The 14,656-nt window shown below is 40.8% G+C and overlaps 1 protein-coding gene across 3 annotated transcripts; it reads right to left on the bottom strand.

Moving 5' to 3' along the window:
- Window positions 1-2,135: 2,135 nt before the first annotated feature.
- kiss1ra (KISS1 receptor a) lies at window positions 2,136-8,274 on the bottom strand. 3 transcript variants are annotated; one of them, XM_042703751.1, is made up of 6 exons: window positions 8,212-8,274; window positions 7,739-7,966; window positions 7,218-7,342; window positions 5,384-5,519; window positions 4,291-4,529; window positions 2,136-3,941 (listed from the first exon to the last, which is right to left on the bottom strand). In XM_042703751.1, exons 2-6 carry the CDS (start codon window positions 7,956-7,958, stop codon window positions 3,567-3,569), a joined length of 1,095 nt encoding a protein of 364 aa, XP_042559685.1. In that variant the 5' UTR covers window positions 7,959-7,966; window positions 8,212-8,274; the 3' UTR covers window positions 2,136-3,566. The 3 variants fall into 3 exon arrangements, with proteins under 3 accessions (XP_042559685.1, XP_042559683.1, XP_042559684.1); XM_042703749.1 differs by having other exon boundaries at window positions 8,143-8,268; XM_042703750.1 differs by having other exon boundaries at window positions 8,154-8,268.
- Between the last annotated feature and the right edge of the window lie 6,382 nt (window positions 8,275-14,656).

Below are 14,656 nucleotides of genomic sequence, written 5' to 3'. Positions count from 1 at the left end.
ATTATCACTTTATCTTGCAACTGACGAACATACTCACAAACATAAATCAGTGGTGAATGCTAACATTGTAATGCTTTTGCTGGCAAGATGGTGTAATGTATTGTTTGATCATGTGTGGTAAAGTAATTCATGTGCTGTTTGACTAGCTTCCAAGGAAATGAAATAGTTGAGTTAATCTTGGAAGGGCTGCTGATAGCTTGATAATTAGTAATAATTGATGTAGTAAGTGTATTTTATCAGTGTACTTTACTCTTTGCTTGAGTTTGGGTTGTCATTTAGGAAGAGTTCAGTGCCATTGACTCATTTAAATGTACTACCATATACTAATATTCACTATTGCAGGTATTGTTTGTAGGGTAGGGGTAGCTCAAAACAAGTTGCTTTACTGCAAGTAGACCATGCCCGTTTGGTAGGATAATAGCTATAGCCTGGACTGAAAGGTTCCATAAGGTTAGACAGTATTCGAAACTTTCGATAGAATCAAGACAAATTTCAATAATAAAAATAAATAACCAAGTTAAATGGACGAGTCACACAGAATTTCCTCTTTAAAATTCCAAGGTTTGAACCAGAAACCTGAAAACCCCAAGATTTCACAGGCCGTGATAACCTCATAGTTCAGGTGTACGTTTCTTTTCATGTTGTTCTTATTTTGCCCAGATTTGATCTAGTCATCACTGAACCTCTAAAACATTTTTCATTACTGAAATGGAATAATCCAGAAAAATTAGCTCCTCATTCACATCCATTTTCCTCTTGAGTACAAATAATTTCCCTGCATACATACTAATGCTCTGTGCCACTTTATTTGTGTTTATCTGTTACATCTACTGACTCTGCCTTGCACTCTGTCTTCTGAAAATACACTGCAATCTGCCTTCATACACGAAAGAAGAGTCGACCGAAGGTGAACTATGTCTGTACCACAGTAGGAGTAAATTACTCAGTAATTTGGTCTCTTCACCAAGAAGCTGGAGGATTGCAGTGCCTCGCTGACTAAATCATCTTGAAATGCAGCCCCTGCTTTGAGCCAGATTCATTTGGCTGTCGTATTCGATACTTTGCGAACAAATAAACATATTTCTGTCAGCAACCCAGACGAAATCTTCCGTGAATTACAATCATGATCCTTCTACTATCTACAAGCCTGAGTAAATCGCACTGCAGTTATAACTTTACTTAAAGCCATTTGCCCTCCTGTGGTATTCTGGTGTTTAGGACCAGTCTTCAGAGTTCACTCAAAGAAAAATGGAAAAGGGATTATGTTTTCCACCTAAAACTCCTTGGCCTTAGCTCTTTTTTTTTGTGAAGAACGTATGAGAATGAGAATCTGTCTTCTTGAGTGAAGCACTCAATGTTAGGTGGGAACCTGAAAAATACTCCTTTCAATAGCAGAAGACCGAAATACACCTTGTGTGCAGCAAAAATATGAACACCACGGGAGGGTTAAGAGATGTACTTTCTTGCCACGACTCCTGCCTTATATTCAAATTGCAATTGTTTTGACACTCCTTGTCTCGCTTGGGTGTTCTTGTGAGACGGACTTGCGCAAATCTACTAATAATCTCTGACCCTCCCTTCCTCCCTCTCTCATCTCCACCCAGTGCTGCATGACCCAAGCAGTACTGTACAAACTTCAAACGTCAGACTGTTCTGTTCAGGGACAAAGGCATGAAGTCTGCCAGATTGGGTAGCTCTGGCTGAGGTGTGGGTTCGTCATGGACACCAGGGAGTGAAATGCAAATCTGGGACTCCTCCAAAAGAATGCTACAGGCTTGCTCGAGCAAGTTGAATGGGCTGCGGGGGCGTATGCTTGTGCGTGGCACATTTTTGGGTCGGTGCCCATGTGTGTTTAGAGGTAGGCCAGGGAATGATATGCCTTCATTGGCTGTTGATGCATGTCTTGAGAGGAGTGATTACAGATTAGCAGAGTTCACACGTGATGATGGCTGAGTGGGGGGGTCAGGTGTGAATTGAAAACTTCCTCAGGAATATCTTCATGATCTTCACTGAGGATATCTCTACCCACTCATGAATTCAGCATGTTGGGAGGAAATTACACTTTCCAGATAAAAAGAATAAATTAATTGCTGGATAAAAAGAATAGTGTACAGTGAGAACATAACACAACACAATGCATTGCATTTGATTTATTTAACTTGTTTGGTACATACATAAACTCAATTTAATTGGAGAATGTTCTGCTTGAAATTATATTAGAACACGTACAGAACATTAGGCGCTAAACATAGAAAGTCACATAATCACCAACAAGCCTCTGCATTTTACAGCAAAAATTTGTATTCCATGTCTGCAGTGATTCGTCTTTGTTAATGCACTTGTTAAACTAAACACATTTTTTTTTAACTATACGTTTCACAGCCTCTTGATTAACACAAATTATGAAGTGATTAAAATCAATAAATCACAGAGGTGAAGCCTGTCACAATCAGCATTAATCTTTTCCCATGTACAGCCTAAATTAAAGTCCACACAGCCATCTTGGCATACAAATAGGCACATAAATGATGACTCTTACAAACATGGCAAATTCAAATGAGATTCACAAGACATAATGTATTGCTGTTTTTTCAGAGCGTATTTTACAAAAAAATATAATAAAAGTGGTCTGTTAAAACACCTTATTTTGCTGCCAGAAATTGTTAGCAAATATCTACAAAGTCCTGCATTGTTGCTAATATTCTTCCTCCAGTATATTTTAATCCACATATTTTTTCTGTGAGTTTGGACCAATGACAGGGTGAGTCCCATTGATCCAACACAATATTACTCTCTAGATGAAAAAAAAAAAAAAAAACCATAAAGCTGAAAACCAACATGAGTCACCCTTCTTCCACACCATGGCAAGTAAGGTGAAGAGAATGTAAATATGGCCCGGAAAGACCCTGAACCTGCCCAGGCCACCGGGGTGGGGCCAAGGACTTGGAGCCCAGGACTGAATAGAGCTGCATGCACAGAGGGAGGTGTTGGAGCGGGCCCAGATACGGTGACTCAGTCAACAGTTGACACGGCTTATTTAGCCAACACCCTGCAAGCTCCTGCGTATCAACGTTGACAGGCCATCCATCCAACTGCCCCGGAATTCCACTTTTCTGTTTGTTTTACTGCACCAGCGTGAGTTTCTCTCGCAATACGTGCCCCTGCGGAAGGAACACGCATCCCTGTTGAGTTTTTGATTGCTGATCATTGACTGGTGAATTATTTCATGCCTAGTCACATATGGATTTAACCTCACATTTAAATTGCACTGAAAAGGACTGAAAGGTTTATGGTGATCTTTGTGAATGTGAATCATAAATCTTAATGCATGTCAAATGCATGTTGGTGTTGTATTTAGAAAACCACCACAGCTATTTTTTGGAGCGTCTCTGGTACGGCTATAAAACTTTGAAAAACATTTTTAAATCACATTTGGCACTTTATCAGTTTCAATTCAAATGTTGGGAATCGATGCATGTGCACGCCACCCTCTGTGTTTAAACTGCAACTTGCCATCAGTTCCCAGGAAAGACAAAAGGCTCCCCTGATGCACAGCTCGCTTCTCTTCATTTTCTTCCATTGTTGCTCTCCTCTGTGGCGACAAACTTGATCTCAGCATTGGCGGTGCGCGAGTTCACACTGCTGTCCCGTACCTTGTGCTTGAACAGGAAGGGGAAGGTCTTCTTGAAGGACTTGCGGAAGCTGGCTCCCATGAACCCGTACACAATGGGATTGATGGAGGAGTTGGCATAAGACATGCAGTTGGCCCATGTCTTAATCTTGTAGGTTGTGTAGTTGGCTTTGAAGTTCGGGTAGAACGACTGGAAGAGGACAAAGATCTGGATGGGACCCCAGCAGACAGTGAAGAGTAGGACAATGACCACAACCATTTTAGAGATCTTGCTCCTGATGGTGATGGTTCTCTCTGAGAGCAAGTGGACCTGGGGAAAAGAAATAAGCAGACTGTTTTTTATTTATTTTTTATTTTTTTTATTTACAGTTTTTGGCCCTAGACCAATATCAGACCAATATCCATTTTCTATCAATATGCCATTAAAATACCATGTGCCTAAATCACATCCCTCACACAGAAAATATTACCATTAAGAGGCTCAAAAGGAGAAAGCTTTAAGCTTTATCTTTTTTAAATGTATAGTCTTGGTTTGTAGAAATAAAATTAAAATGTCAGCCAATCCAAATAATCTATTGATAGTATATGTTGTGAGGCACAACAGCTTCACTTTCCTACAGCTAAATAAATCATTGTATACATAGGGGCTGTCTTCTTACCTGATAGTTATTATCCACAGGCTCCACTGCAGGCTGGCCAACCCTTTTGAGCATGAACGAGTAACAGAAGGAGATGGTGAAGACAGGCAGTAGATAAACAGCTATGAACTGGTAGAGAATGAAAGCCCTCTCGTGTGTCTTAGAGGGGAACCTCTCCATGCAGTATTGCCTGGGTCCATACCAGTAGCCCTCCTCTATCCTCTGATACATAAAAATCGGTGTGGATAGGATGAAAGAACCTGAATCAAGTAAAAAAAAGTAGTTAGGAAAAGAATGTTCTACACAAATGTATTCTCCATAATCATTTTTGAGAATGCTTTATTTTACACTGATACATGTATTTCCCCCGGAAAGTGACCTAAAAGGTAAATGAAATTAAATAACATTTTATTCATGTAGTGCCAAAAACCATTGAAATTGTCTCAAGGCACTTTACAGAGCCCAGAGCCTGAACCCCCTAGAGCAAGCACTAAGGCGATTGGGGCAAGGTAAAACTCTCCTTTTAACAGGAAGAAGCCTTGAGCGGAACCCAGCCCATAAGGGGGGACCCATCTACTTGGGGCCGACCAGGTAGAGAGATAGAGGGGGGTAGGAGAGGGCAGAAGGGAATGGAGGCGGGAACGAGAAGAGAGAATCAGAAGGAAGCAGATGGAGTCATACACGTATTAGGATAAAAACATATGGACATATGTGACGACCAGCCACAACATAAATTGGAGACAGACCACAGAGTATACAAAAATAGGCGTTTATTTCAATAAAACAAAATTAGGGGATAAAATAGTAAATGCAAAGCACAAAACCATAGTGTGCACCAGCATCAAAAGCATGGTGAGAATGCAAGGCACCCTTCTGAAGGCCAACAGCTTGGCTTTTATCCACACCTTCTTAGCAAATTATGCCCATTTACCACCCAAAGGCTGTTGATATGATACATATATGATTCCATGAAAGAAGCTATATTCATGGAACATACAGAATCAATAGTGGATCAAATGGGGAGAGCCAGCATGGAAAATATTGGTTCTATTTGAAATGTAATGAACCTCAATGGGCATCTCTCTAATGTTCGTCCAGGACTCATTGTACGTACCAATCCAGATGCAGATGCTGACTATCATGGCAATGCGAGGAGTGCGATGGCGCAGGGATTTCAGCGGATAAACCGTCACATAGCAACGGTCCGCGCTCATTGCTGTTAGAGTGATGCAAGTAGCCTGGACTGTAACCTACAAAAGTGAATAAACAGTCATCTTATAATGATTATGCACTTTGAATGGTATTCTTGACTGAATGTGAACATGTACCATTTGAGTGGGCTTCAAAGGATATGTAATAGTAGAGCAGGGTTAATTAACGACGTTATAAAATGGTCTATGAGAGGTCCTTCTTGAGAAGTAATACGGGCACTGTAGTCACTTTTTGTGCTTATTATCTTGACGGACTGGCAGGTGGCGACCCAGGCTGTGATCTGCTAATGCATAAATAGAATGGAATGGAGCTTTTCTTAAAAGGACACCTAACAAAGTCGCAGCTATGTGCAGTATATGTGACTAATCTCCCCAGCTGAAAAGAGCAAACTGCGCCTACATGCCTTCTAATTGGATCCAATATTTGATTGGGAAAAATATTTAATTAATATATTCCTCCCACAGAATTTCCTTCTTCATAATTTAACGACATTATAATTTGCCGCGGCAAATGCTCATTTATATTTAGCCTTGGAAAAACATCATGACATAAGTCCCTCGCTATCCTACAGAAGACAACGGATCAGTCAGGTTTTTTGTTCTGGAAGTAGGAATGTAGATGTCTATGTGCACCAAAGCTATGTACACCACGGGCACCCCCTAGTGGCTGAAAACTTCCAGTGCAATATTTAGGTAGGTTCTTATTTATGCTTCCAGTATCTTGGAAGGTACTGGACATTAATTTGAGTCTAGATTTAAGATATGTGGTCAAATCTATTAGGGTTCCTTTAGAAGAAAGTTGGTTGAGCAAGTTACCAATGAAAAGAAAGTTGTCCTATATGAAAACTCCTCCACCTACTTGGCCAGTGTGGAGAGTCAGGGGTTAGAGGCCTTGATAGGATGCTTATCCTTGTTCTCCATGTCTTAAAAACATCACCCTCACAACCCTGACTTGGGCTCATCTGAGGCTAGAAATCATTGTTATTCTAATTTATTATTATTATTTTCATGGTCTCATTTTCTTTCACATTATACACGCACTATCAGCATGCATCTGAACATATTATTATTTGACCTTACTAAGAACTTTATTTCTTTGGTAGTTATGTTTCAGTGCATGAATAAAAGTACCACATGAAGTGTAGAAAAAAAAACACCAGCTGAGTGTTGACGAGAGAGACAAACCATACTCTTGCCCCTACAAGCCTTCAAATTGGCATAGCCACGGTATCTACAGTAGTTTCACAATTACCTCTATTGGTTTTGATCCTTCATAAGGGTCATGTGTAAGGGCAAAAGTATGTCTTTCCTATCTAATATTTCTCACACAATTGGTTTCCCTGTGGTCAGCGTGTAAATTCTATGCATAATGACTATTCTACAAATTAAATTGAATCTAATGTCCTTGTGTAATCAGGACCTCAGATAATTAGGTCTTCACCATCAGTATCGTGCATCAGCATTGTCATGCTTAATTACAATAATGCAAATGAATGTCCTATAATTACATGCAAGATTAAGACATTATTTAACCACAAATCCTAGTCTGTCATCAAGCAGATACAGTACATGTGCAAGACTTCTGAATGCTCACTTCTGGCCATTTCACCACACTACCCATGAGAGTCTACAACATCCACTGATTCCCCCAAACCCACATCACATGTTTAGTATCAAGCACATCTAGGACTTTTTAATGCTATACTTTTTGTATACGATTCGCTGGTATTCAATTACCTGCTGAAGGAAAGCGACACATTTACACATAAAGTCCCCAAAGATCCAGCCAGGTAGAGGGTAGAGTGTAGCCGTGAAGGGCACGCAGCACACGAGAAAGATGATGTCCGTGGCAGCCAGGTTAGCTGTTGGACAATGGACAAGCACTTTGTAGACAGAGCTTTGAAAGGCATAGAGCTGAGCTTGTCAAACGCAAATGTGAAATCTAGTGTCAAATATAGATAGAAAATCTTGATATAAAGTTTGACATCCTAAAAAACAACACCATGCAACCATTAACACGTATATCAGTAGACGGTTAAAATAATTATTACTTATAGTTGTCTGTTTGAAATCTATATTGTAGCTATAGCTGTATATTACAACAGCTGCACAGCATTGTTGGAGGTAATCAGATGAAAGACACTGTAACACGTATGTTCCACAGGAATTTATCAATGACATTTTCTGCCTGCGTGTTGCTGTTGTGACCCTGAAGTCCCCTGTGGCTGTATAGTAGTGTGATGACATTAGACACTCACCTATGTAGAAGTTGGTGGCTGTCCTCATCTGACGGTGTTTGGAGATCACATAGATGACCAGCGAGTTGCCGATGAGCCCCACCAGCATGATGAGGGAGAAGAAGAGCGGTACGAGCCAGGCATCGGTGAGGAAAGGATGCTCCTCTTCCTCTGCGTACCCCTGGGAGGTGTTGCGCACAGACTCGTTGAACACAACCTCGGTCGAGTTCCACACGTCCATTGGGATTGCTGTAGCGGAGTAGAGAGACATTAGTCTAGGTGGACAGAAAATTATGTGCGTGGTTGTAAATAAATTCGGCACAGGAAATTCTTTGAAAAAACATATATATATGTTATATATATATATATATCCAAGGTCCTTCCTAATGAGAATATGGCAAAGAGTGCAGGATTAGTGATATTACATGCAAAGTACTTTTTCATCCAGACTAAATCAGAGCATGTTCTGTGGCCATGAGACACTTTGAGTAAACCTGCTTGTCAGAATCCACCGGTGTCCCTTCTGCACTCTTTGAAAAAGGAGCCCTTCATGCTGAATGTACAGAGTGCTGAGCTCCCATTGGTTTTATAGTGTGCCAGCACACACGTGGGCTCCAGTACGAGCACAGAATAAAGAAGTGATGTCAGGTCTCCTAGCAACATTCTCCCCATTTCTGGACTCGGGGCTATCCAACCTCCCTGACAGCTCTGTGCGTTCTGGGAGGAGACCGCCTGGATCCAGCCGGAATTTTTCACACACATACCAAAAGCACTTTATAGCATCTGCATACCGGTATATTAACCTCAGAGACACATTTCCATGTCATAGGCTTAAGTAAAAGAAAAGATGATCTCTGCATCATTTGTAATTCCCACATACAGACATAGTTGTTGTCCAAAAGCATGCCACCAGATATATGCACCAATGTGTAGGAACGCACTGTCCTCTCATGATTAATTCAACATACACCTGCTGCTCTGTCAGTCACTGTAATTATATGTCTGCATTGCACCAGACCAAAACAGTCTACCTCTCACAATGTCACTCAATAGCACATTTGACCCCAATCTCAATTGCGAGGTCAGAGAAAATGCGCTCGTAATCATGTCCACGCGAATGCACCGGTTGTTCAAATGCGATGGCAGTGCTTTTAGTGCTATGGGCCGTCATTAACACTGGAAATCAAGACCCTCTCTCCCAGATGTGTTTTAAACAAGGCTAGACACGGACAAGCATTTTGTCTTGGCTCTTCCAAGAATAAATACTTACATGAATAAATTAATCATGAAAAGGTACACATGTTAAACATGAAGGCTGAATAATAATTGTGTGTATTTTGCTTATGAAAGTTCATTTACACAAAGCATTTGTGTAAGATGTGAGGGCATATATAGTGGAAGGGGGAACATGGCTCTGTTTGTCTCTGGCTGGATCTTGCGTTTCTCTGAATAGTTTTGAGCCTATCCCTGCACAATATCGCACTTCAGTTGCATGCCACATACTCTTTTTTTTTCCACACGAGCCCAGTGTCTGCTCCGTGATTGGAGTTTGCTTATTCAGATCACAACATTTGGAAACGTTCATAGAACAAATGTTTTACATGATCCAAAATGTCAGTGTCAAAACTGCGAGCTGAATCTCCAGTTGTTGATGATGAGATGCAGAGGTTACGACACATTGACCCCGTGGGTCCCTCAGGGCAGCGGTGGCTGGGAATTGTAGAGATCTGTATTCCACTACTGGGGTACTCTCAGACTCCTCTGAGAACTGACCTTATTGCTGTTTGGCATTTGGATGAGGGAAGAAGGTTGAGCCTTACAACCTAACAAGGTCCAGTCAGCAACGTCCCCTGCCACATGAGGGAAGAGAAAGCATACCATTTCACTCGTTTGTCTTCATCCCCATGTATCTGCGCATAGCAGCAGGAGTGTTGCAGGAGTGTTCAGTGTGATTTGGTGACATTAATGGTTGTCTTTGAGAAGTGGAGAGGCACTGCCTCTGGCTTGTTCGTCTGCACAGGGGCTGAAACAAGACGAGGCTAATCCAAAAACACTCACACAAGACACTAAAAGCTACACAACTGGAAAATGTGATGCCGAGCGGTGCGCCATTGCATAACAAGAGTATTCAGGCTATTTTGTTTCTCAGGAAGAGGTGTTTAAGCCGCTTGACATTTTGATGCAATATCTACCAATACATTCACATTCCATTTGAAACAATGGCTACATTGTTACTGCAACCTACGGTTTGAGTGTTTTGCTCTCTCATTGATGATTTGTTCTTTCCAAATACAGTCGGTAAAGGATTTTGCTGCTGCTGTGTTTTGAGTAGACAGGAAAGGTGGTAGGCTACTGAGGAAAAGAGACACTAAAACATCTATTCTTTGAACAAAGCCAAATGTGTTTATGCTTTTCCCATCTGTCTTTCTGGTAATTCAGTCATGTTTGTGTCATTTGGGTTCATCTGTCATCTATATAAGGATGTGTTGTTTCACCCCACAAGACAGAATATGTTTTTTGTATAACACACCCAAAGAAAATGCACAGTGCTTCTTTTCCAGGGCAAGATCAAAATATGAGGACAAAATCTGTGGGTTGTTCAGTCACTTAGCAACCGTGTTGACCAAAGATGTAATAACGGAGTGTTCTTGAGGACTGAAGTTTTAGTCCATGACATCTGTGATATCTGTGGTGGTCCACATGCACAGCACTCAGGGTAATGTCATTTTGCCTCCATTTATTCATTTTGTTCACAAAAGTGAAGAGTAATCTGATCAATGAATGGCCTGAAGCTTTTCATGCTCTGTGTTATTTTTTTTTTGCATAATACTTACGTATTTTGAACTGAAATGCACCCAGATGTTAATCGGATGAGAGACATAAACTACCCTTCTAAACATGAACTGTTAAAATGAGACATTGTGTGGAAAGAGGGTTGCCATCCATGTATGCTTTTCCATAAAATGTTAAGTCATAGGAAAATCCATGGCATTTATTCATGCCACATATTTACACAGATGCTGGAAGGATACAGATACACTTCAAGACCTTTTTACAGTCAATGATGTGTTGCAAATGCCATTATCTTCCATTCATTTCCGTATGGATGTTCCTCGTGAGAAGAAGATTGCGTGTTTAAAGTAAATAAAACTCGTTAGCTTCAGAGAGAGGTAAATAAAGATGGTAACATTTATCTTGATTGCACTAAAATGTTTCCTTACACATCAAATTGATACTTTTGAAAATGTTTTGAATGTTAGTCTGATTGTAGATGCATGTACATTTACCCCAAATGCTGCCAGAGAGGTCTGCGACTCTTTAGAGGTGATGTGTGGGTTGGCTTTTACCTGATTTATTATTCTTCTGGTGCTTCTTGGTGATGGTTTTGATGGCCGTCCACTTCTAGGCAGAGTTGCAGTCATGTTGAATGCCCTCCATTTGTAAATGATTTGTCTTACAGTGGATGGATGGAGCTGGAATATTTTGGAGATGGTCTTTGTTAGGTGAAAATTCACCCTAGTTACCTCAGGAGCTGCATATAAGTATATTTATTACTAGACAAACAACAACAACAATTGCAATCAGACTCCCCTCCCAGCACAAGGCTGAAAGTGAAGCCCTATTAAACACATCGCGCAAGGTTTATATAGTCAGAAGTTGAGCGTTCAGCAGGGATAACCACGTGCTGGATTTCTGACGTCCGAGGCACGGATGGAAGTTTTGCACCAGATTGGAAGAAGCACAGTTCGACCCTTCTTATCACTTCTGGTCTAAACATGCTCTTGTACATATGCAGACTAAGTGGCACCTAATATTCTAAGTTACACACATGCAGAAACACAGAAAAGCCATGTTCCTGCTTACATAAGTGCATGATTTATATAAGGTAAATAATAATACAAGGCACTTGATTATTATATTCTTAAGTCATTAACAGTGTTTGGAAATTATCTCCATCAGTCTTATAGCTTTCCCCAGACTGATGGGCTGTCAGTACCTTCTTCCTGATGTCCTCGGATATCTCCTTTCCTCTCGGCATTGTTGATCTGTGTGGGTACACCTTGGCACTACAGTAGTTTGGTTGGTTTCCTCTCTTTTAATCTGTGTTGCCCAACCCTTTTCCTAAGGATGTCTCATTTGATTGGTTTGCTTAATTGACTAATTAAGCACCCAAATGTGTTTCACCGAATCTGTTACCTACTTGACTTTACCAATGCAGCTGGGGGTTCACTTACTTTTGCACATACACTAATTCCATGTTTCGTGTAGTTTTTTGGCTACTCACACAATTCCCTCTAAACAAGTACATGCATTTGATAAACATGAACCTGACATTTCATATATGGAAAACTGGTGATGATAAAATCATGGTAAAACAACAGAAAACTGTAAACTGCTCAAGGAGTTCTGTGAGGGACCAGACGGTCACCCCACGTTGTTTGGGGATGTGGCGACTGGACTGGGTGGTGAAGAACAGCGCACGAGATGGTAGTTGTCGTAAAAAATATATATATATACATAAAACAAACAACACATACCGGCCGTACTCACAGGTACTGCAGTACTCTGCACCCTGGGCACCTGCTTGTCCTAAGGTCCAATCACAGGCACCTGTTCGGCCCAAGCCAGGTCCCAATCTAGGCAGAGACTCACCTGAAACTAAGTACATTACCTGGCCATCGAAAACAAATCCCTACACACACTAAGCACAATACAAGGCACACAAACACGGTACAGAGACAAGGCACACAGAAAAGCCTACAAAACAAGGGTACAAAGCTAAAAGTGTCCACGCATCTAGACACGTACTGCTTCACCTCACTCCGGTATACGGGGAAAGCAGTAGTGATGTTACAAATGAACCCGAGGCTTCGGAGCTTGTGTCGCGAAAATGAAGCACTTCCAGACGGAGCGCGTATCGAGGCTTGTATCGTTTTGCCGAAATGACGTCACTTGTGACGTCTGAAGCCTCATTTGAATCAAGTGCTTCACCAAGTGGTTCGTTCGTTCACTTTTGGCGGGATGCTTCGACTATACGATGTCCAAATTCCCATCTCGTATTTGTGGTTGTTGTTGTCAGTGGTTGGAGATTTAGCGATAGTTGGAGATTTAGCGGGAGTTGGAGATCTAGATTGTTTGGTGTTGTTAGTAGTATAGATTATTTGAGATAGAGTTATGGAGCCAGTTAGGAAGAGAAAGCCCTTGATCCAGTTGCACAAAGCACTTGCGCCCCCTTTTCAGTGCCCGGCACTTTCACTGACTAGTTGGCCAAAAGCACTCTCACTACCCTTGGTTTTACAAAAGTACTGACCTGTATTCCAAAAGCACTTTAACTCTGTTTCAACAGCATAGGCTACAGAATAGAGTAAAGATAATTAGCAGGCGTTTTTATCCAAAACATCGGGTTAAAATTCACTATGACTAGACTTCGAAACTGTGTAGTCCGCGCCTTGTGGTGACATCGCTAACCGTTGTGCCACCATGCAACCCTTTATTTCATAGGTCAGACTATTATTAGTACAAAGAATAGCAAAATAAAGTCTTTATTGTCGTTGTTTTCGCCTACAATGAAATTTTAATTAATGGAGGTACGTTTTCTTCACCATACGTTTGTGTGCATGTTATTTTAGTAGGCCTTGCGCACCACAACAAATGTACCAAATTCACCGTCCCGAGAAAATCTTTCTTACAACGTATTTTTATTGAACAGCAGGTGTCACTAGAGAGCGAACGTCGCTTCGAGTAGTGAACCTTTTTTCAACACGTCTGGCTGAAAAGCTTCAAAGGTTCATGAAGCTTCATTTCGCCATTACTAGAAAGCAGTACACTTGTTTCTCCCCCAAAGGTCTGTAGCCATGCTGTCGTGCCTCTCTTGGCAAGTCTCTCTCCATGAACATGAGGCGCCCTTTAAATAGGGGCAGCCAGCTGAGTTCAATTGAAGCAATTTGGCCTCCCGGGTCCAGCCACTATGGTGGGGGAGCCCGGATCGAACCATTGTGGCGGGGAGTCCACCCCACACCAGGGCCAAACTCCTCCTGAGACAGTGAGAAGGGAAAGAAAATTTCACCTTTTCACAGGTTCACATACTTTCAAGCAACACCGTATTTATATCAGCTATATTTATTCCAAAAGTTAAAAGTCAAAGCATTTCAGGGGAGTTTCCCAAAAGCTTTGTTGTGCTTTGCCCATTGTTAAATGATGGGTAGACTGTCAATAAGATATATCAGTTAGAAGCTTATTTTACATTCATATTATTTATGTTTGATTTAAAAAATACATTCACTATGTTTAGACTTCAGACATCCTTTGATCTTTTGCCCTTTTAATAATTTGCTTCAAATCTATGCAGTGGATTACGGAATAGCAGTCAGACCTTTTTTGTTTCTCGAAGAACTCCTTTAGAACCTGCTCTGTATTTCCAGCACATACTGGAGTTTCATATTTATCTAGGGCAACATGAATTTAATAACGTTATTATTCAAATGGACAAAACATAAAGAATAAATACAGAATTATTTTTAAATAACGAAGGTTAAGAATTCACTAATACATTTCTAAATACACATTACCATTCATAGATCAAGAATAAATAGGTTCGGCAATGTATTTAATGGTTTATTATTTTAAGTATTCTTTTATGTATTTACATCATTAACTACATCACGGGAACCTTTCTTTCTTTCTTTCTTTCTTTATCTTTAACTTTTACTGCTCACAATTATTGAATTGGTTTGTCTGTTTGCTTCGTCATTTAGTTTTCCATAGAGCATTGTAGGCCAGCTCAGTGTGTGGTGTCTGCTGATGGCAGGCAAGCAGGTAACTATCAGCAGCAATGGAAGTGACTTCACAGTGGGTGAAGGCAGCCCGGCTTGAATTCATGAATACTGTTCAATAACAGACCTTAATTTAATACTGACGTTTCTACTCGGCTTTAGAGAA

Source organism: Clupea harengus, chromosome 25, assembly GCF_900700415.2.
Source record: "Clupea harengus chromosome 25, Ch_v2.0.2, whole genome shotgun sequence".
NCBI classification, from domain to species: domain Eukaryota; kingdom Metazoa; phylum Chordata; class Actinopteri; order Clupeiformes; family Clupeidae; genus Clupea; species Clupea harengus.
The sequence above is the reverse complement of the archived record's forward strand: the minus strand, read 5'-3'. Positions and strand labels throughout refer to the sequence as shown.

What these genes read in the sequence shown, in the direction of transcription:
- kiss1ra (XM_042703749.1), bottom strand. An exon ending in GTGTCGCTTTCCTTCAGCAG is followed by an intron (nt 5,520 to 7,217) that starts GTAATTGAATAC and finishes TCACTTTTGTAG; the next exon opens with GTTACAGTCCAGGCTACTTG. An exon ending in CTGTGGATAATAACTATCAG is followed by an intron (nt 3,942 to 4,290) that starts GTAAGAAGACAG and finishes TCTTTTCCCCAG; the next exon opens with GTCCACTTGCTCTCAGAGAG.